General features: G+C 37.0%; 3 protein-coding genes and 1 long non-coding RNA gene across 5 annotated transcripts in view; 1 reads left to right on the forward strand and 3 right to left on the reverse strand.

Annotated features, from left to right (window-relative positions):
* The window catches only part of mcmdc2 (minichromosome maintenance domain containing 2), a 10,813-nt gene extending 1,958 nt beyond the window's left edge, over positions 1 to 8,855 (forward strand). The window contains exons 5-14 of the mRNA XM_015384365.1: positions 888 to 1,010; positions 1,099 to 1,200; positions 2,122 to 2,276; positions 3,794 to 4,110; positions 4,207 to 4,412; positions 4,525 to 4,682; positions 5,644 to 5,823; positions 5,918 to 6,057; positions 6,468 to 6,577; positions 8,382 to 8,855. Coding sequence (XP_015239851.1) covers positions 888 to 1,010; positions 1,099 to 1,200; positions 2,122 to 2,276; positions 3,794 to 4,110; positions 4,207 to 4,412; positions 4,525 to 4,682; positions 5,644 to 5,823; positions 5,918 to 6,057; positions 6,468 to 6,577; positions 8,382 to 8,548 — 1,658 coding nt within the window. The 3' untranslated portion in view covers positions 8,549 to 8,855. The remainder of the gene's footprint in view (positions 1 to 887; positions 1,011 to 1,098; positions 1,201 to 2,121; positions 2,277 to 3,793; positions 4,111 to 4,206; positions 4,413 to 4,524; positions 4,683 to 5,643; positions 5,824 to 5,917; positions 6,058 to 6,467; positions 6,578 to 8,381) is intronic.
* Positions 8,856 to 9,499: 644 nt separating this feature from the next.
* Positions 9,500 to 11,470, reverse strand: LOC107090803. The gene is made up of 3 exons (XR_001481499.1): positions 10,977 to 11,470; positions 9,771 to 9,807; positions 9,500 to 9,570 (listed from the first exon to the last, which is right to left on the reverse strand). It is a non-coding gene; the product is annotated as an uncharacterized LOC107090803 (long non-coding RNA).
* Positions 11,471 to 11,589: 119 nt separating this feature from the next.
* Positions 11,590 to 13,573, reverse strand: tcf24 (transcription factor 24). Of its 2 annotated transcripts, none has more exons than XM_015384375.1 (3): positions 13,262 to 13,573; positions 12,434 to 12,879; positions 11,590 to 12,336 (listed from the first exon to the last, which is right to left on the reverse strand). In XM_015384375.1, exons 2-3 carry the CDS (start codon positions 12,866 to 12,868, stop codon positions 12,235 to 12,237), a joined length of 537 nt encoding a protein of 178 aa, XP_015239861.1. In that variant the 5' UTR covers positions 12,869 to 12,879; positions 13,262 to 13,573; the 3' UTR covers positions 11,590 to 12,234. The 2 variants fall into 2 exon arrangements, with proteins under 2 accessions (XP_015239861.1, XP_015239860.1); XM_015384374.1 differs by having other exon boundaries at positions 11,610 to 12,336; positions 13,142 to 13,529.
* A 780-nt stretch (positions 13,574 to 14,353) lies between these two features.
* Positions 14,354 to 21,928, reverse strand: ppp1r42 (protein phosphatase 1 regulatory subunit 42). Its single transcript, XM_015384366.1, has 9 exons — positions 21,730 to 21,928; positions 19,654 to 19,848; positions 19,281 to 19,447; positions 19,063 to 19,201; positions 18,462 to 18,578; positions 15,306 to 15,423; positions 15,040 to 15,162; positions 14,667 to 14,759; positions 14,354 to 14,388 (listed from the first exon to the last, which is right to left on the reverse strand). Exons 2-9 carry the CDS (start codon positions 19,777 to 19,779, stop codon positions 14,354 to 14,356), a joined length of 918 nt encoding a protein of 305 aa, XP_015239852.1. The 5' UTR covers positions 19,780 to 19,848; positions 21,730 to 21,928.
* Between the last annotated feature and the right edge of the window lie 981 nt (positions 21,929 to 22,909).

Here is a 22,909-nt window from a genome sequence, read left to right on the forward strand (position 1 = left end):
GATGGATGGATGGATGGATGGATGGATGGATGGATGGATGGATGGATGGATGGATGGATGGATGGATGGTATTGTTGCTGAAATGGAGAGCTCCTTTAGTGACATACTGCTGCACCCTAAATGCAACAGGGAGCGTTATCACAGATCCTTCCTCCAAGCAGCTGTAATACTTTATAACCATCACTGTTCCCAAAAACCTCAATAAGTTGTTACATTCATGCTGATTTTTGCACAGTTTCTGTTTTAGTCACTTAAATAACATTCTTCTGTCATTTTTCACGTCTCTGGTGTTTCTACTATTTTCACATTTGATTACTGTAAAAATGTCGTTTGCTGATTGAGTAATATTCTTAAGATACACAGTATTTATATTTGTAAAAATACTGTACATTCCAGTATTTTATTTGTTTACTTTTTATATATTTTTTTACTGTCACATATTCTGTCATTTTTATACCCTTTTTAAGGTGTGACCACTCTTGCTGTAATCTTTTGTTGCTGTAACACCACATTTTCCCCATTGTGGGACAATAAAGAGGTTTTCTATCCTTTTCTATTGACAATCTATATCTTATTCTTGTTTTATAGCATAGAAGTTGTTTATAGAAATTATTTAAACATAAAAATGGTGGAGTTTTAAACAGTGTTTTAAGGTGTTAAGAATAAATGTGCAACTAGCTGCTGACTTTCAAGCTGTTCAGAGTTTCAAAGCTCTGGCTGGATCTCATGTTTAACAGTTCAACAAATCCCTACATTCGTTTTTTTTTCTTTTCTAGTGAAAAATAAATACTGGCTGGAATTTTTAGCATTCCTCTTACAAATGGTGTTATTACACTTTTGGCTCGGATTCACGCTTGGTTTCACTGTCTGGGTGTTATTTCTCTAAGGCTTCCACCACATCCGAGTTCATGCACCTGGAGCCACTGAATCCGCCACGGTGAGAAACGACTTCAGCTGCAGGATCTGCCGCTCACAGCTGAAGGAGGACGTCAAGTTCAGAGTTTTAGGAGGTGAGAGGATTTTCCTAACGGGTCCGACCTTTAATGGGTCACTGTGATTTTTTTATACATATTTAATTATTGTTTTTTGTGGAAACAGACAAACAGCTGGTGGAGCTGATCCACGTTGAAGCGCTGAATGCCCTAAGAGGCCATCAGCAGAGTTCATCCAGATATCAATCTGTCACTCTGTTTCTGAGAGGTAAGCTTTTAAATCTTCATCAACCTTTCACATATTACATTATGTTAAAGCCACAAGTATTTCATGTGATTGTCCAACAGAAAGTGCGTAATAGTTTGTTTTGCCTCATCTGACCAAACCACCTCTACAGATTTGCTCAATTCTTTACCAAGCTTATAGCAACATATTTTTTATTTATTTAGGTTACTTACGGTATATTGGCCCAGCTCCAAAACACATGGTGTCTAAAGACACTCTGATTTTTATCTTGGTCTCGGGCGCAGCTCTACTTTAAACTAGAATAGTGGGCAGCATGGCAAAGCAGTTGGTAGCAAAAATGTCTTAGGTTGAAATGCAGGCCTGCATTTTTCTGCACATACTCCTCTGTGTGTGGAAGAGTTTTCTCTGGGTACTCTGGTCTTGCCCCACAGTCCAAATCAGACAGGCTTTTTAGATCAATTGGTTTCTCAATTGATAAGTGTGGGTGTGTGCATAGCTGTTTGTCCTTTAAATCCCTGTGTTACCCTGCCACACACCATCCAATGACAGCTAGAGGTGGTCACTATCCCCCCCTTCTGTCCCTGCATGAAAAAGCAAGTTCTGGATGAAAATTCATTATTTTTTCACACCGTCAGGTCTTTTTCCATCACCTTTAAAATGAAGGTAAATAATTTTTTGTGCAGCTAACTCTGCCCCCTGTCTGGATATTGTTTCTGCTTCTTCTAATAATATTTTCCCAGCAGTACCCATGAGAGCTCCACAAATCCCTGCAGCAGCATTAACATATTCTGTTGACCTAATGATGTGGAGGAACCCAACACAGGCAGTTCCTGTTACTAAACATATATGTTAATGTATGCGGGGTAGACTCATTAGCTAGCAGTGCAGATCGTTTATAGAGAAATCTTTGTTATGAGCACCTCTCTCTGCCCCCCCCCCCAGATGAGCTGTGCCACTCCATGACTATCGGTCGACTCTACAGGGTGGTTGGCATTCCTGCCCTCGTGCATCAGTGGCCAAGCATCACCTGGAGTGTAGAGGCGAATAGCGTCCAACCGTGGGAGCTGTATTGTGAGAAACATAACATTATTAATCCAGTCACACAGAGATAGAGGGATAAATTAGTATAGAGACATACAGATAGAAACCTTCACATATGTTGAGAAGGATAACATGAAACTAGATAAACTTTTCTAAATGTAACTAGATTACTTTTACTAAAGTATCCTTCTGAACAAAATGTACTTTTATCAATAGTTTCATTGTACATTTTGCCAGACAACCAGAGGTGGGTATTGTACCCAACAATTTTATTCTAAGAGTAGCGCTGCTTTAAGATGACAGTTCTCAAGCAAAAGTAGAATCCTCCAAGAATGTATTTGACTGAAATAAAAAATAATAATAAAATACATAATTACATAATAAAACAAATTTTGCAGAAAGAATACATTTTCCAAAGGAATCCATCAGGTTATGTATATATGTCAGGAAATGATTAAAAAAAACCTCAGGGCTTTACTGTATTTTTTCACCTGACCTCCAAATAGCTCAAGTTACTCATAGTGGGCAGAGTAACCAGAAAATTGACTCAAGTAAAAGCAATGATACTCCCACAAGACTTGTTTTATGACTGTATTGTTTTAATTTTATTTTCTATGGATTACACCTGCTCAGCCACGCTGGTTTACACGAACAGATTTCTATTTAACTGTCTGCACACTGTAAAATGTACTTATTTTAGCCATTCTTAGCCACTAAAGCTTTAAGCCTGCAAGTAACAATTATTTTGCTTCTCAGTCATTAATCAGCATTTTTTTCAGTTAATCAAATAATAACTGGAAAGAAGGAGTGGCTCAACAGGACATTTATTTAACAAAACTTGAAAGAAGTGAAGCTAAAAATAGGCTCCTTCAGAACAGATTTGGAGAAAAAAGTAGGTTTTCCATCTTAAATGTAAAATATATATCTTTTCGTACATTTTTTTTTTTTTGCGCCATTACTACTATTAGTGTAAAGTGCCCTGATTTAGAGTCTGTTAAAGTTTTTTTGATTACTGAATTAGTTAGATTTTTTTAATTAATCAATTACCTACCATTAATCGATCGATTCCATCCCTAGGAGTTTGTGCTGTTACAGTATAAAAATAGATAACCCACTGTAAACATTGGATTCAAAAACTACGTTTAAACGTCTTAATTTTTTTTTTTTATCAACAATAGTATGTTCTTAAAAAATCTCCTTTCATTGAATATTTTAATTTCCTTTATTATTTATTTGAATACATTTCTTTTTTTTTTTTTTTTTACCGTTTTTTTAGAATAAGCACATCAATTTTTTATTTCTGTTAGTCTGATTAAACAATTAAAACAAATTTAATCAGGTGTTACGATCAATAAGTATTTGAGTAGCCTTTTGATATGATGCTTTTTTTTACTAGATTTTTTTTACTTGAGTAAAAATATGCTAAAGCGATGTTACTCTTACTTAAGTAGAGTTTTTGACTCCGCTACCCATCTCCGGTTAGGGCGTGGCTCCTGCTGAGATCTTTAATGTGCAGTGTTACTCTACTACTTTTGTGTTTTTGATCTCATCTGACTAATGTTCCTACTACTAGAGATGCTTGGTGGGTATAAATACTGTAAAGCAGTGTTTCTCTATTAGGCATTTATCATGTTCCCCAGCTCTGCCCACAGGCTGCCCTAAAGCCTCCCCCAGATTCCTGCAGCTGCCACATTGCATGACCTCTGCTCCCTGGAGGTTCCCTGCTATCTTAGCTCACTGCTTTGGGTCAGACCTGACTCCTCCCGGCCTGCACAACACACTCAAACTGTGTCTGCTGCTGAGCTTGGTGCAGACTAGAATGGATGAAAACGATGCGTTTCACAATTTGGATCTCCTCGTGGTCACAGCTGATACCCTCGTATTAGACAGGTGAAGAACTCCTGATCAATAATCTATTTTGAGTCGACTATAGTTGAATCAGCTACATGAAAAGCTTGACTCTGATGGGCATCCACTTTGTGCTAGGCTAATGACGTACAGTTTGAGTTTGGCATGTCGCGGGGTCAGACACCAGCCCTCTGGGGAGATGTTTTCCTGGCTGTCCAGAGATGAACACGGAGCAGGCACCGCCAACATCCATGCTGGTTCTGCATTACTCGCCTCGGGGGGCATTTGCCTGCTGGGAGATCTTGCCTGTTACAAGAAGGACAAACTGGACTGCTTACAGTGTGGTATTGTTGGTTTGGACTTGCATTTTTTCTGTCAGATGTAAAATTTTGGATTTTCTATCTGTTTTCATTGTTTTTAATGATGGTTTAGGGGTGCATGTTTTTATTTTGCCAGTTCTGGAGAGCCGATCTGTGTCTGTGTTCATCCCTGGAAAGAAGTACGGTGAGGAAGCTGACCAGCAGCTTTCATTTCCGGTACAGTGCAGTTTCTGGGCCCTTGCAGACTCCTCTCAGAGGTCTGGGAAGACGGACTCAACTACATTGGGAGCTGCTGTGAGTGTTTTCACAACCCAACGTTGTAAAGGCATCAGGAAACAAGATGTCTGCGGGGAACTGGATTTCTTTGGTGTACTTTGGGTTTTACTCAACTCAGAGGTTCTTTTTATGACATGAAGGAAAAAAAAGAAACAAGATATTTAAATAAAGATTAGGAGCACAACATTTCTGCACAATTCTCTTAAGTCTTTAGAAATATGGAAATTGCATTTATAATTTTCCATGTGTAGGTATGGAACATTTTTTTTGTAAAGTTGTTTTTCCATAAACTAGATTCCTTTGATAGTTGCATTTTTGAATTAAATTTCCAACAAAAGGTCTTGAGTTTAGCATTCTAGCCCCTGACTTTTTGTTTTTATGTTACTAGCTGGAAACTCATTGATGAAAGGCCCATTTCGCTGCTGTTCTCTGTCTTTAAGTAACTATATGTTAGGGCTTTTATCCACATTTGTGATTCTTATCTTCGGTTTTGCATGAATTGCAAAGAAAATGCTATTATTCTATGTTTTTTTCAAACAGAATAATAGCATCAGCATCAGCTACCTAATTTATAGAATATTTTTTTTATTGGCGGTCTAAGTAATTAGATTTTAGATTCTTAAATTGTTCTAATCCTAATGAATTCAGACGCTAAATAAGCAGCGAATATCACTAAGCCTATAAACCATCTTGTTACACAGTTTGACTGTTCAACTACATTTTTACAATATTTCTTTATCAAAGCAATCTGAAACGTCTCTAAATATCACTAAATTGGAGTCTAAGGAAATCAGAATTTTTAAAACTAGAAATTAAATGAGGTCTATTGAAAAAGAAAATCCGATTTTGAACGTGTGAGAAAGTTTAGCTTTAAGTCCAAATGTAATTTCTACATTTATGGATTGACTGCTGGTGATAATTTTTTACTTAAAAACAGCACTGTATACACTGAGTTTGTTGTTATTTTCTCTGTGAGCAGGAAATAGGTCCTGTGCAGGCGCAGCTGGCAGAAAGCTTTGGTTTAGTCATTCAGTGCGGAGACAGGGTGGGAGAGGAGGGCGTACTGGCCCAGACTCTCCACACCCTCCAGCAAGCTGTACAACCTGGAAGACTCACCCATCCATCTTACTGGGACTTTTCTAATGAAGATTTCCAGGAGGTTAAGTTCTTGTAGCAAGTTCTATGCATTGATTTAATATTCATTATATTTTATTTGAAAAGCATTAAGGTTTTTTTGTGTGTGTTATTTATAGTTGGTGGCTCGTTCTCGGGGTTTAAAAGTGGAACTCAGCCCTGAAGCGGTGAAATTGATCCATGGTTACTACATGGCCAGCCGTCGAGCTCGGACACAGAGTCAGGAGGTCAAGATTTCTTTGGCCTCGATCAAACTGCTGTAAGCAGCCTCCTGCAAAACACCAATTGTTATTATCTCCATCTCACATTTTTCCTTCCAAGTAGTAATGCTCTGCAGTGTAATTTCACTAACAACCACTAGATGGCATGCAAACTCAAACATTTTTCTGTCATAATTTTTCACTGAAATATGACAATTGTTTACAAATCCCTTCCAATGTGGTGACACTTTAATGTAGAGCTAACAGCTATGAAAATAAATCTGTTTTCAGTAAGTAGGAAGGAGAAGGAGGCCACATTATGCTCCTAATCTAATCTTAACAGCCTCCAGCAGCGTATATCCAGGCATTCAAATCTTAAATGATAGATTTTTTTATCCACTTACAGTTTTCCTAACGTCACCAAGCATCCATGCTCTCATTTGGATTGTCTATAACTCTCTGGTCACAGGATGTCATTGGCTGAGGCCCACTGCAAGTTATGCCTCAGGACTAAAGTACTGGAGGAGGATGCAGTGATTGCTGTGCTCCTGTGTGAAAACTCTGTCACTCTCAAGCATGGTAGTGATGTTTTTTTTTTTTCATATTATCATCATCTAGGTGTGAATTATACTATTACTATAATATATATATATATTTTATTACAGTTGTTGGTAGGGACAGATTAAATGCACACACTGTATATTTCTGCTCACTTTACTGTTGACTATTGATCTCACAGTGGAGAAATGTATTTGTTACATCAGCTCAAATAGTCAAAAAAGAAAAAGGTGCATGGAATATATACAGTGCATCCACATATGACCTCTTTTTCCCCCCTGACTTATAGCTAATGAAAACCCAAAATAAAATATAAAAGATCAAGATTTACAAAAAAAAAGACACGCTTGACTATTGTGCTGTACTGTACAGTAAAGTGATGGCTCTTTTTAACCGTGGCGTGGAGGCCATCATGCTGCGACTCTGCCGTGATGTTTTAATTGCATCTTGCAGCTTCTGCACATCTTTGCATCCAGAGTCTCATTTAACTTTAATCCATAGATGTCAGTGGTTTAGGACAAGAGGGTTTGCTGCCAATACCAAAACCATACCGGTTGATGGTAGTATTAAAAATGTCGGCAGGTGCCAAGTCCATCCAAGGATCCTTCCGTCATCTACACCATTTATTTCTCTGCAGGGGATCTCTGGTGTTTTTCACCAGCAGTTATTTTGCTTCTCCCACGTCTATGTTGACCAACACCAGCAAATGTGCCTCCCTGTTACAAAACCTTAACCTGGGACCTTGATGTCCAAATACAATACTAATACTTACAACCTGAAAAAGGACATTTAACCCCCTAACAATGTCCTTTTTTATCTTGGCAAAGACACTGTTGTAATGTCTCTGGTCTTAGGAGTAACTGGAAGTAAAGGTGGTAACCAAATGTTAATTTCTTTGCAATATAAATTTATATTTTGATTAAGCAATAGAACATGCTTTATGCTCTGAGGTCTTAATAATCCTCCTGATGATTTATTGGTCATTCATCTACAGAAATGAACTGAACAAAATTTACTTTTGGTTCAAAACTGCAAGACAAAACCTAAACTCCAAGTGAAGACCTACTAGTGTTCCATGTCTCAAAATCACTCAATTTTTTGACAAAGGCTTTATCTACACTAGTAATAGTTATGGTTTATTCCCCTACCAGTTTAATCACAACTTAATGCAACCCATTTTTTTATTTCACCAAACAGAATATATTTTATATACCTTTGTACTTTTCCCCAACATTTGATATTTAAAATCTAAATTCTGCCAAGTTTTACATTTCCAGAAAGAGACCATTTGGTAGCACGTTACCAGCTTTAGAAAACCTGCGATTTGTTCAACCTTTTCAGATTGTCAAATACTTGCCTTATAAGTGTAATTAAATATTTTATAATCACTCCTTTCCATCATGCAGTTAAGACTTTCCGGGGAAATAATGTAACCTGATATAAAGCAGATATTTCTAATTGTGAGGCACCGTTTATAAGCTTCAAGTGAGATTTGTTCATTTAAATATACATTTCAAAGGTTTTTATAAAGCACATCTATTTCTAATTAGTTAAACCAGTATAACAGTTTGAATGATTTATGTTGATAAATTTAGGAAAGGCTTTTGTGATAGAAATAAAAATTGGTGCCAAAGCTTTTAAGGCCATAGAAATGAACAGAGCTAAAACATGAAATTGATATTTATACCCATTAACTTTATTCTGTTAATTCACACCATGATTATGATTGATGCTATTTGTTAGCCTGCAACTAGTTTATTCTGTATACAGCAAATTTAAATATGGTTAGATCCAGTCTTTCTCCTGATCCGATGTCTCCTTCCAGGCGGCTCTGCCCTCATTATTCCACCGGACGCAGTCTTTCCTTGCGACTTGGGGAATGTGGAGGGTCTACAAAGGAGGGACGCAGTCCTGGATGAGCTCCACCAGGATATCCTACGCTTTGTCTACACATTTGCACCAGGAGCTGATGAGTACATTACTGAGGAGTAACGCCTCTCATTATAAATCCCAAGGTAAGAAAAATAACCAAAAGGAATCAAAAGTCTCAGATTGCAGCAGTTGATGTTAAACATTTTATTGGATACAACAACAACAAAGGTGTGGGCTTAAAAGGCAAAAGGAAGAAATACTAACTTTTAAAATACAACAAAACAAGAATAAACAGGCTATACAGAATGGCTAAATGAGAATCACTTAAAAAATATTCTCTTTATATACATTTTCAGTCAAACATCCATAGTTTATATAATTCACATACCTCCTTAAGGATGGGCACAAACTCAACTGGTTGCAAAGCTCTGCAGAAATAAAAATAGTCATAATCAGTCAAACATCTATTGACAAAATATATAATGCATGTATTAAGTTGTGGTTCAGTTTGTCACATTTTCAACAACCCTTTTTGGTCTGATGGGTAAACGGCGAAAAGTGGAACTCATCATTACAACTCCAAATATTAATCTGACTGAAAAGTACAATATAGTAATTACTTACCATCAGAGATTTACTAAAATGATGCGACCAATCACCTGCAGAAATCAGAGCATTTCACAAGAATTAGGAGAAAAGCAAAGCAAAAGAAAAAATTAGGCTTTATCTTTTATTTTCCCCAAATAACCAAAACATTGAAGGAAAACCACAAGAGAAACCGCAGCTGGAAATTCAGTCGACACCATCTCACCACTTTAATGTCTGATGGGTAAACGGCGAAAAGGTGAATTCATCACTACTCCAGCTTTGACTAATGATACTGCTTTTAATCTGTAACTTGTTCAAAAAAAATAAATAAAATAATATTTTTTTGTGGCTTTTTTCCTACTTTGGGGAAGCAACCCTCAGCATTTCTAAAGATCCCTGCTAATTTAATATGGTCACAACAATTTGGCTGCTCTGATCTATCTGATTTTTGACATTGTGTAAAAAACAAAAGAAATGAAGCTAGAAGACTACTCACCTTGTACTGGAAGCAAACAAGGCTTCCACCTCTGATGATCTGGTCAGCCATAAGAAATCTAAATTATTGGGCATAAATAGGATGAATTAAATTAAAACTAAAACTACATATCCCATTACTAGCCATAAATGAATTTTTATCATGCTGGCATATCAGTTTGTCACATTATCACCATTTTGTTGTCTGATGGGTAAACGGCAAAAAGTGAACTCATCACTACTGCAGCAATAGCAGAATAGAGAAATGTTATAAACTCACCATAGAGATCCACAGGGTCCAGACTGGCAGACAGGGTCTAAGATAAGGACACCAAAAGGAAAAGGTAAGTGCTCCAAGTTTCCAAGTCCACAGAACTAATCCCCATGGTACATCCTGTGCTTGGAAGGTTGAAATATACTGAATGAGCTGCCAATATAATGTGAAGATATGACTGATCACCTAAAGGTCAAAGGGTAAGGCCTAACACAGCTTGGCAGCACAGCTAACAGGGCTAATCTTAAGGACAGGTTCAACAGCAGGTCACAACCTTTAAAATGACCTTCCCTACTCTGAGAGGACTTTCTGGACAATGGGTCTCTGCTCACAATTAAATATGGACAACAAGGGATGCTTTTCCTCCTTCCAAGAGTCAAAAAGATGATTTATCGCTGTCCTTCGGGAAAAGTCAATTTTTTCCACAAAACGCTGAATAACTGGGGTGTACACGTTACAGTCCCGATTCTACGGAAGAGGATAAGGGCCACTGAAAAACTTAAGTTAACAGATTTTTAAATATTTCAGTTTCAGACTAGCTCTCTTGTTTTAATCACCTTCTGCTCCTCCATTAATGAAATAGCATCACCAGGGATCCTTCAGACATATAACAAGTCGCCTAATTACGTGATTTTCCCATAATGTGTTACTGACCCTCTCAAACAACTCACATCTTCGTCAGTGAAGCTGAGTGCTGCCACATCCCTTCCTTCATGGTGCCCATCTACATTAAGATCCAAAATTCTGAAATTAAAGTTAGAATTCTGAGGGGAAAAGTCAGAATTCATATTATACTGAAATAAAATTTAAAAATCAGTTAACTTTTTTAATTTTTCAGTGCCCCTAACCTCCTTCCGTAGCTTCACACTTAAAACATTATCACGACTTTATATCAAATCACAATTTGATCAAACAGAACCTCATCGACATTCTCTGAAATTAGTGTATGAATCAAACCCAATAATTCAAATTATCAGTGTAATACCTTTAAGTTTAGTTTATCACCAATAAAAAGCCTATTTTTAGATGTATAAGTGTAACATTCAAAGGAAAAACGCATGCTATGCTCGGTTCGCCACGTGGCCGGGATGCCGTCTATGCTAACAGCGTGCTTAAGAGCTAACTGCCGGTGGAAAAAAAAACAAAACAAACAAAAACAAGATCGATTACAACATTTCAAACAAATAAAGACATTTTGTAGATAAAACTCACATCTGCTCACATAGAACAGAGCAGTATAGGTAGAGATGGGCATCGATGCAGTGGTGGGACTCCTCTGGTTTAATGCCCGGCCGGCGGTGAATGAGACAGCTTCCGGTTCCTGCGCGTCAGAGCTGCGCATTGCGCCGATATAAGACGGATCACCGCTAAGCAAATAAATGATAGGAACATTTCCAATCTACAGCTGCAGTTTTAATATTAAGCAGGAACCCTGTTTTATATTTTAACAATAAACAAAATAAAAACTGGTGAAGGAGGCTGTTTGCATCACTTATTCAGATTGTTTCAGTGCGCAAAAAAGAATTTAACATATCAGTAAAATATAAAACAAAGAACAATCTGGTATCATGATCGATCATTGCGTCAATATTGTTGAATCATTAATAAAAAAAATAAAAATAAAACATTTGTTACAGCTATCTCCAACGCTCTGGTTCATTAACGTTTAAAATTACATCACAGCTAAATCTAAGCCTCTAAATATATTAAATATCACCATAAATAAATATGCTAAATGTATTTATTCATTCCTTTTTTTTCTTTTCTTTTCTTGGGGCCCTCCAAGTGTTATTCCAGTTAGGTCTACTGGATAAATCAGATTTAATTTACATTTACTTGTCATTGTAATGCAATATTTCAAAACCTTACCAAACATATTTGCAAATATTGTTTCTTATATATTTGATTATATTAAACAAAAGGAATCCTATATTAGACTGAATGCAATAGCCCGCTATAAAACCAGTAGGCGATTATAAAAAAAAACAATGTCCAAATTTTAAAAGTAACAAGCTATGCTTTTCTAAAAATCTTTAGACTCTCCTTGCATTCTCTTCTAATTTATTCACACACACACAAATACATTTACAACCATGCATGTAAAAAAGAAAAAGAAAAGAAGAAACATGAGATAGAGAGCCTCTTTTGTCGGACCCTCTGACAGACCACTTCACATGACGGATTCTAAGTTATTCACACATGCATTTAGTGCAAATGTCTCAAGTCAAAGTGCACGCTCAAGCATGACGGACTCCACGGAATTTCTGCAGAGATCAGACTTTGGGACGTGCGTGGAACTGCGTGGCGCATTCATCAACTAAATGACAACAAAATACATGCTTTGTTTTCAAAATATATATATACAATTAAAGTCACGTAATATATTAATTTACATCATTTTAGAGCTGCAGTGGAAAGACAATCAGATTTTTTTTTTTGGAAGCTCATGCAAACGTCCCATCGCTGAGGCCTATTGAGAGGAGGAAGATGGGCCCTGGTTCTCTGAATCAGAAGGATTGTTCAGGAACTGTCCAGTTGCTCCCACGTATAATCTGGATCGCATTGGCCATTTCTGTAAAAACACATTTTAAATTAATTATATTAAGTTGCAGTTTAAAAATCAAATAAAGATTAGAGACATGTGGCTGCTTAATGAGGATGATGCTGACCTTCACAGGGTGCAGGTATCCTTCACCTTTCAGTGAGTGTAACGCCTCTGTTTGTTTGCTCTCTCCTTCTTCTGCTCCTTCCTCCTGCAGTGTTCGAGTCAAATGGGCAATATAGGTGGTGGCTAGTATCAACACGTCCAGTTTGGACAGCTTGGTATCCGGCGGTACTGACGGTAAAGTCCTCTGGAGCTCCAAGAAGGCGTTCCTCAGGGTCTGCACCCGGCTGCGCTCCCGCGCTGCGTTAGCGGCCGCCGGCCGCCCTCTGCCGCCCAGTGCGCCGCCGCTCTGGAGCGCCCTGGCCCGGTGGAGCTCACCGCGACGACGGCCGTCAGGACTGGGACTGGAGCTGGGGCTGGAAACCGGGCTGTCATCCACATCCACCACCGAACTGGAGCAATTACCGCCGTCCATTTGGAGCGCCTGACTCCCCACCATGCGTTACTAATCTGTATAGTCAAAAATCAGATGTGTTTTTTTTTTTTTACTGACGCCAGCTCATTGTATTTATTTATTAATGAAACTGTTAACTTTGGACTCTACAGTAATTCCACTTTAAATGTATTTAACGTTGTTAAAGTAAATTAAAATAAAAACTTTTAAAAAAATCGAATTATGCATCCAAATATGATTTGAACACTCGGATGCACACCTGGAGTTTTTTTTTTTTAATAATCATGCTTTTAGTGCATAACTACAAATGAATTTTACCTGTTGTATTTATAGCTCTGGGTTGTTATCCGTCATGAATCCTTTCCAAAATAACCCTCTGATCTTCAGATTGCGCAGTCCCAGTTTAAGCTGTCCAGATGCGCCCATCCAGCTCCTCACCTGTGCGTAAAAGTCTCCGGAGTCTATTGGAAGCACGCGGCACAACTTCTCTCCGACATAAATAATCAGTCGGCCCACATCCTCCCACAGATCTGAGGAGCAGCTCTTCGCTGAACTTCACCGCCAGAGGCAGGGCTCTCTACTTTTTAACTCGGAGGGCCCTCTAACCCTCTCCAATTGGCTGCGAACTTGACGCTGCTGTATATTTTCTGCAGGGGGGAGCCTATCAAAAAAGATTACATTTAGACACCCCCTCCCAAAAAAACCCTCATCTTATGCACCTAGACTGCTGTTTGCAGGAGTTGCAAGAAAACAAACAGAACAACTGTAAGACGATATGAAAAGAAAACATTTTTTGACATATTGCCAGGCTGTGCTGAGTTGCAAGCTCATTGGATCGACTAATAAATAAAGTCCGGCTCTGCAATCAACAGGCGGGCCTTTAGGAAATTCTTCCCAGACCCATAAATTAATCACTCTGATTTCCAGGGCTCCAAACGGAGATGTCTGCGAATTAATGAAAGGAATTATTCATATTATGTATATTCTCAGACTGGCCTCCATAAACATTGTTTTTATAGGGATGGTGTAACAGTGCTGCTCCAGGCAACTAATTATGAGGCAGACTTTTAAAAGGTTAAGTAAGCTTGTTCCCCTAATTACCCGCTTCTTACAGGGGTTACCCGGCCACGTGGCTCCTAAAGCCTTATTCAGATGACAATAAATACCAGCTTATTGTTTCAGATCATTTATCAGAGCTGTTTGAGTAGAAGCATGAGTTGTTAGCTTAGGGCTTGTAATAATAAGGCAGGCGGATCATTTAGATTGTGCCATTTTGCATCTTATGGTTCACTCATTTAACAAAAACACATTTCTAAAAAAAAAAAAAAAAATCACAATACAATGAAAAGCATAAGTTGTGCAAATGATTTATTTCTACAGAAATTTCTAATCCAATCAGAAATAGAGGCTACGAGAAGAAGAGGTCCTTTTTTTCTTTGTTCGCTTTTAAAATGTAAATTATTAGAAGATGTGGTGTTAAATAAATATGATCAGTTTTACAGAATAATTCACTTATGGTGTTTCAGGACCTCAGATGGGTGATGAGTCAGCTACATGACTGAACCCTGTGAATAGAAAAAAAAAATTGAAAAGATGTTTAATTGCTCTAAAAATATTTTTCTTCAAATAGAAATGAAAAGCATTTTATTTTAATATTAAAAGAAAACAAATTTCTATAGAAGAAGGTGCAATAATATAATAATAAAAAAAAATAAAAAAAATCAGTGTTTCAGTTAGGTCAAACCAGTTCTACCTAATATAATTCTGAATGTACCACATGAATAATAATAATTAATACCTTAAGAAAACAGAGTTAAACGCTGAGTTTGATGAATCTGTATACCGGAGCAAAGAGGCTGCTGTGGCTGCCAGCCCGGCGCATTAGCAGGCCGGTAGAGATGACCAGGATGTGTACCCTGACCCACATTAGTGTGATCTGCAACATATACAAAGTCACATACACAGGAGAAACTCTGCGTGTTGAAACACATGTGTGTGTGTGGGGCGGGGGATGAGGGGTGGGGGGGTCTAACATAAAGCTTACACATCACTTTTTTCCGGTTTCTATACTATATTATAGTAAAAGTCATCAATATCAGCATTGGGCTTTTTTGTTGCCACACTGAGGATTGTGGGAAAATAAACTGGAAGATATATTATAAATAAAAAAATATGATCAGTAATAAGTGATTTAATAGGATAAAAGATTTAATTACCTGCCACTCTGGTCCGAGCCAACATCTGATTATTGGTTCTTCTCCTGTTGGCTTCTTTTGATGCTTTCCAGTTAATAAGGAACTGCCTGGTTAGCTCATTAATGTCTCTACCGTCAAGGGTCTCTATAGAAACAAATGAGTCATTTATAAGAAAAATAAACTTGATCTTTTTTACGGTGTTTCTATATTTTTTATGCATGGACAACTAGTTTTAGACATTTAATTTTGTATTCTTGTTCTTTGGAAGGGAAAGTAAAAACACCTACCAAGACTTTTGCACACGGTTATAAGGCGATCTCTGTACTTTTGTTTTTTGCACACAGGATTTCCAGTTAAATCCAGTGTGAGCAGCTGAGGCCACAGCTCCAGCACAGCCTCCAGCTCCTGCAAATGGAGAGAAAACATCAAAACCAACATGTTCTGTTTTAATTGCTGCTGATTCAAACACCCGCATCAATGTCTCTACTGAGATAAAAACATTTAAATTTGGTTGTGAACAAAATGCATGCCTGCAATGTGATAGAAAATCATAGGTGAGCCTCAAAGAAGTGGTATAAATGAAGGTTAATGTGGGGTACAAGCCGATAGGAAAAGGCATAAACAACACATCAGTCTGTTTTAATAAACAGTGTCGCCGGTGTCATGTAACTCTTAAGTTTTCTCCTGAGGGCGTTATGAGGCTGGCTCCTCCAGCGACTTGCCTGCAGTTGTATGTTTATCTAAAGGCACATTAATCCAAGCCTGGAAATATGAATACTCTCTGGACACGCTCTGATTGTTCATTGCCTTCCTGTCTTGGCCAAAGCGCTTCCACTTTTCCAACCTGAGCTGCAATCAGTTCAGAGGAGACCCCTTGAGCACCACGCGCTCCCAGGCTTTGATAAATGATCATGTCAGGGCCGTCACTCAGAAGGCCCTCACTGAAGAGGAGCCCAGCGCCAAATTGCCCCCCAACGCGGGGGCGTGTGGAGCAGCACAGTCTGGAGACTCACTAAGCTTGGCTGGCTCTCCTGACTGAACTAATGATCGTCCAGTTATGAACCTGTGTTTGACCAGTGCTTCGATTCCTCTGTCCTCTCTGCCCCTGCTCCCAGCTAACAGCCTCTGAAGATGCTCCCCATTTGTCACCCTGGCTGACTGACTGTCATAATCTATTTTAAAAATCTATAACGTTTCCTCAGGATTTTCACCAAATGCGGCAGAAAAATAAATTGATCCTTTAGAGAGCTGTCGCTGACAATCAATAGTGGCAGACGGGTTGTATAAATTATAGGAGATATCTGCTGGGAGTGACACTTATACAACAATTAAGCACATCAACGGGGAAAAAAAAGACACTTATCTGCATTAGGAAATAATCAAGTTCTAAAGTAGTGTCTGAATATGGAGTTTTAGAACTTTGAACTCCTTTGTTTTTGCTAAACCAATTCAAGACATTTACAAGTTAGTAATATCTTCATTAGTCGGTTTTCTGTGAGTTCACAATATCAAACTCAGGAGGGTGGTGAAGGGAGAAAAAAAAACAGCCCCTCAAGGAAGGAGAGAAACTTGTGCTTGTTAAAAGCTGTCAGAGAGAAATGTCCCTGGGGAGCAGCTTGCTGATTTGCTGCATAATTTGGATCCTTTCGAGTCGTGCAGACTGGGAACCTCTGGGTAGGAATTCTGCGGGATTTGGTTCCCTACAACCCCTGCTCTCCATATCATTTCACACACGGCTGCAGAAAGCTGCAGAGCAATAACAGAGCTAACCTCATCAGCTAATGAATGGCATGTTCATTTTAATACATCATGTTTGGATGTTTCCTACATTGCCGCACTCCATACTTACATGTCCTCTCTTATCAAAACAACTTTGTATATTTTTAACCCTTTATAGGGCACTCAGTGAAAGACTTTTAAATATCTAAATTAAGTAATTTTCTCTTAAAATAAGTGCTTTTTTTAATTGAGAAACTGAGACACTTTGCAAATTGAATAAGAACATTTATATTTAGAATAAGGGAAAAGTTGCAAGTGTATCAAATAATCTGATTTTAAGTATAAAAATGCTCCTTCCACTGGGAGATTTTCTTATTTACCTACTCAGATTAAGGGTAAATGCACTTATTTTAAGACATTTTAGTGTTAGGGTTATTGTGTGTGTTATTGGAATCCAGGACACAACCTTATTATCTTTGTAACATTAAAAAATATGGATATTTTGAGGGCAACAATTAATGTCAATGTAATAACAAGAAATGCCAACTTGCCTGAATTTATTAAGAAAAATAACAAAAGTGCTTCTATAAAAAATTTATGAAAAGTGAAAGAAACAAATATTTTTAGGTACAACATAACCTTAGAGGCTTATTAACACTTTAGCTTTACTTTCTAACTTTTCAAGTAGCTTTTTACTTAATTTACAGTTGGTAATATATCATTCAAGGGCTCATCTAATTGGTCAAATGCAAAAATAAAATGTACAGCCATGTAGCAGTATCTTTGCTGAATGGCTGGATATAGATCTTGTGCTTCTAGACCTCACTGAGGGACAGGGAGGGCTCCATTTCTAAGGGGTATGCAAGTGATCAAAAACGGTAAAATGCCTTAAGGGTTAAAGGTCACTGACAAAGTATTTACACCCCTTGAATTTTTTTTTTTTTACACTTTACGACCATTATTGTGACCAAACAATATGTGACAGTACAACAAAAAGTTGTGTTTAATCGGTGGCATGCGTTCGTGTTCAGCCCGATTACCCTGAAATAAAATTCAGCGCAATAATCTCTCAACAGAAGAAAAGAAAGTCTGCTGTTATAAAAGATTACTGAAGAAACAGCATCATGATGAGCAAGGAGTTATGGAGAAGACGTGTAATTTTCTGTATGTATAAAGAAAGTATCGGTGCTAATACAACTTGCTGGAATGGTCTAGTTAAATCTAATTTAAAAGCTTAGGGTAGACTTATACACTAATGTTTGCAGATGCTCTTCACCTAATCTGTTGGACCTGGAGCTAATAAGAAAAAATGATTGAGCAAGCGTTTCAATAAACAACTTTAAAGCAGCAAAATATGGTTATAGTAATAGCGTTGTCCCTCGGGGGGCTGAATACATATGTTTGCCACAAAAAAAAAATCTAAAGAAACCATTATTTTATTTAATCTTCATCCGTTTCTTTTTGCTACTATTGGTCTATCACATAGAGGTTTTTCCCCTCCTCTGTCGCTGAGTGCTCAGTGTGATGACATTGCATAGGATTGACTGGATGCAATCAACTGGGTTTCATCAGGTAGAAAACTTGTAATAAATTCTTCTGATTTGATTGCAATGTCTCTCTGAAGTGTTTTGAAATTAAATGTGTTGCAAATTGCCGGATTGCTATTTCATTGCTGAAGATAACAGAGTTAGATAAAATTAATTCTCTAATAGTCAAAAACTTACCGTGATGTTAAGCAGTTTGTTCTTAGCAGCAGAAAAATGTTGGAGTTCCTTCAGCACCGACAGCTCTCTGATGTCCTCAATGTTGTTGTTGTTAATATTCAGCACACATAGAGATTCCTGTACAAAGCATTTGTGTTGATGAGGAGAAAGAAGGTTGTGTTACCAATACATTTATAGCTCAAGTCATCAGCATTAAAACCTACAGTCATATGAGGCAGAAAGTGTAACTAAAATGGATTGCAAGATTTCATATTTTAAGAAAAAACACAGAGGTTTATTTATGATAGAAGTTTTGACAGGCTCTTTTGTTAATTTGAAGTATTTAAATATGTTGGTGTTTTTATATCAGAGGTACTGCTGGTGCTAGATATCCATTTCTGAGTGTTAGCTGTCAGTTTGCAGAGACTCGGCTATTTCTTTAAGCTACCCAAACAAACAGAGACTCATTGCCGTGTTTATGCAGAGCTTGGTCAGGAATCAGCGTAAACCATCAGCAGCAGAAGTGTCTTTGACATCATCAGTGTTTAGGAACACATAAATAAAGAAGAGAGCAAACTGTGTGGCTATTTCTGTATTGCGCGGTGTGAAATGCAGGTCATACAGAAAGGGCGAGGAGGGTCCTGGAGTCAAAGAGCAACTGCTCCCCTTGCTCCAGCTTTTGATTTTCCAGGTGAAGCTCTCTGAGTCCGTGGAGCTCCTCCAAACCCTCCACCACTGCAATTCTGTTCCCACCTAGATACCTAAAACAACACACATCCAGGTTGATTGGAGCACACAAATCTGAGTTTAGATTGAGCAGGCATTATTAAAACCACTCACAGTTTGGAGAGTCTCTGCAGATTAGAAAGATTATCCATATGAGTGATGTTGTTGTTCTGCAGATATAGGTGGGTGAGGTTGGAGGCAAAGTTCAGACTGCAAATGTTTGTCAGCTGATTGTCATACAGGTAAAGAACAGTGAGGTTCCTGCATATGGACAGATCTCCCTAAAAAAAAAAATGACACACACACATATATATATATATATATATATATATATATATATATATATATATATATATATATATATNTATATATATATATATATATATATATATATATATATATATATGTGTGTGTACATGTGAAATTAAAAAGGAATAGGAAACAGGCAGAAGCAAAAAAAGATAGGCAATGATGTCTATCTGCTCACAATCTCTTCGATGTTCTTGTTGGAAAAGTAGAGATGGGTGAGTGTCTTCAGATAGTGTTTTACGGAGATGCCGCTTCTCTTTTTGAATTGTTTTTTAGCTATAAGATCCACAGTCAGACACACCATGTTGGCTCGGCTCAGCTTCAGGGAGGATCTTCAGTAAATCATAGAGCCCACAGCAGTGAAGTGGGCCCACTTTAAGAAAAAAATACAGAAATATTGATTGAATTAATATCCATACAAATTGTTAATTAAAGCTGTTTATCTCAAATTTCAACAAAAATGAACTTGTTAAAAACATTCGACATACTCCAAGAGGCAAACCTTTTCTAAAGACGCACACACATACACACACACATACACACACACCCACACACACACTGTCTGAGCAGTTTCCTCTCCCTCCTCAGGTTTAGATCCCAAGGGACCTTTTTATGAGCCTGACTTTAAACTGAGGTATTAAATTTTGCCCTTTAATTTTACATTGCTTGTAGAATAGGCTTTACTATACATCACCTCCCCACCTGCTAAATAAACAGCTGTCAGCATGTGTAGCTACTGACAGATTACTATACTGGCCTTTAGGCACATGCCAGAGGGCCCAAAAAGTCCAGGGAGGTCCTGGTGTGATCAGAGAAATATGATCTACTCTATTTAGGCTAAAGAAAGAGGGGGGGCAGTTATATAATTATTGACAATATAATAAGAAAGTTAAAAGGGATTCATATTAATTTCAAAATAAACTAACTCAAAAAATTAAGATTAAAAAAAAGATCTCAAATGAGCGTTAACCCTTTATAAGGCAAGTTGCTGTTTTTGTTCACCCCCCTCCCCCATCCCTCAGTGATGTCTAGAAGCACAAGATCTATATCCAGCCATTCAGCAAAGATACTGCTACATGGCTGTACATTTTATTTTGGCATTTGACTAATTAGATGAGCCCTTGAATGATATATTACCTACTGTAAATTCAGTTGGAAAAAAAGAATAACAAATCAAGAAAAAAAAGGTAAAAAGCTAATTGAAAAGTTAAAAAGTAAGGGTTAATAAGCCTCTAAGGTTATGTTGTACCTAAAAAATTTGTATCTTTTACTTTCAGTGTTTTTCATAAATTTCTTATAGAAGCACTTTTTTTTTCTTACTGTATTCAGGCAAGTTAGCATTTCTTGTTATTACATTGACATTAATTTTTGCCATCAAAATATCCATATTTCTTAATGTTACAAAGATAATAAGGTCTTGTCCTAGATTCCAATAACACGCTACAAAAATTATCTAAAAATTTGTGAAAATGTCTTAAAATAAGAGCATTTACCCTTAATTTGAGTGGGTAAATAAGAAAATCTCCCAATGGAAGGAGCATTTTTATCCTTAAAATCAGATTATTTGATACACTTTTCCCCTTATTTTAAATGTAACTTTTCTTATTCCATTTGCAAAGTGTCTCAGTTGCTCAATAAAAAAGCACTTATTTTAAGAGAAAATTACTTAATTTAAATATTTAAAAGTTTTTCACTGAGTGCCCTATAAAGGGTTAAAGAGAAGTAGGAAAAGATCCATAATTATACCTTTAAAAGATAAAAAAAATATATAACATCAAGACAAAAAAAAATGAACAGGTTAATGTAGAACATGTACAAAAACATCTTATCAAAAATAAAAATACCATATAAAGAAAAGAGCAATACATACAAAGCATAACATTTAACACTAAATGATTATAATGGTAACTAAGGATCTAAATGAAAACATATTATTTTGTAAAACATCCATATAATTCAGGAAAGAAAGAGAAAAAGCCTTTAGGAAATAGAAATATTTTTCAATTAAGTTCTCTCTCCATATTTATCCAGATCTGGAAAATCTTTAAATCAAATGCCCTCCATGACTAAACCTTTAAAAAACACACAGAGATCCTTATTTCTCTAATTTGTCTTCAAACAGGCTACATCTCCTGCCTTATTCAAAGCCCAGCAGGGCCCAACGACCTAGATATGTTTGCACGAATGCACATAAAGTTCGTTCACAAAACAAGTTACAAGCTAATTTCTCTTTCTGGTTAATTTCAGTAGATACCTTTAAAGTCAGGCAAAACAGAGGCGTTAAAGAAGTTGGAAAGGAGGTCCCGAGCTAGCTTACTTTGTTTGATACTCGTACGTGGTTGCTATGGGAACAACGCCACTGAAGTTCCAGAGCATTACGCAAGAAATCGAACGGATTCGTCTTCGTTGTAATTTACTTACCGGTACATTTTCTCAGTTTAACTGGAAAACGTATTAATTTCTATCTTGTTACGTGTTTTCATGGGGGGCGAAGAAAAGCATCAAACAAAAACGGGGCAATATTTTAGTATTTAAAATATGTTTAGAAAACTGAAGAACTTGAAGCTTTGCACTGAATGAAGAAAAACTTCCAAGTTATTTAATTTAATTAAAATTTCCTTGTGTTCCCATGGAAAAGTTGTATTTTCTGTTTGATAAATGTTATTTTATTTACCTAAAATAATAAGAAAAAAAAATTACTATGAAAAAAAAAAGCTAATGAAATAAGTTACTAAATAAATATCTAACAAAAGATCAAATAAAGCTATTCATAATCCAGGGATATTAGACATGTTTGACTCATTTTAAATAATTACTAGCGTTAATCAAATCATAAATAAAACACGAATGAAACAGATAAATACAGCTGTAATAAATTTGAATATCTTCAATCTGGTTCAAAATTTTGTAGATGCAAACTTTGATTTAGGTCAGTATGACTGCAGCCATGCATCTACACGCTTTATATTTACTGATTCCCTGAAAAATAGATTAAGCTCAGATGAACGGAGAGTTTTTGACCAAGTGGATGAGTGGAGTCTTTCTGAATTAGGGGGCTTCAAACAAGTTTTAGATATTTAATTGTAAACCAAAAAAAAAAAAAAAGTTATAGTAAATTATTGCCCTTTCACAAATTTTCACAAAGTATTAATGTGAGAAACATGCGTATATTAATAGAGTGAAAACTTTGAATATATTTAATTGATGCTTATTTTAGGATTTCCTTTTCTTTCACAGGATAAGATTCTTCCTTTCATGACTCTATTACTGAGATAATCTTTCAGTAAAACACACCAAGCCAGGAACCCACCACTTGCAGTGACCCCTGCATGCTTAATCTACATCATGCCACGACCTGAGCTTCCTGAAGGCGGGACCTCCCTCTACTTATGCAGAAGCACATGGTGCAGAGGAAGTGTTGTACCTCCATCCTC

This window comes from Cyprinodon variegatus, unplaced genomic scaffold (assembly GCF_000732505.1).
Source record: "Cyprinodon variegatus isolate N-32 unplaced genomic scaffold, C_variegatus-1.0 Scaffold311, whole genome shotgun sequence".
NCBI lineage: Eukaryota > Metazoa > Chordata > Actinopteri > Cyprinodontiformes > Cyprinodontidae > Cyprinodon > Cyprinodon variegatus.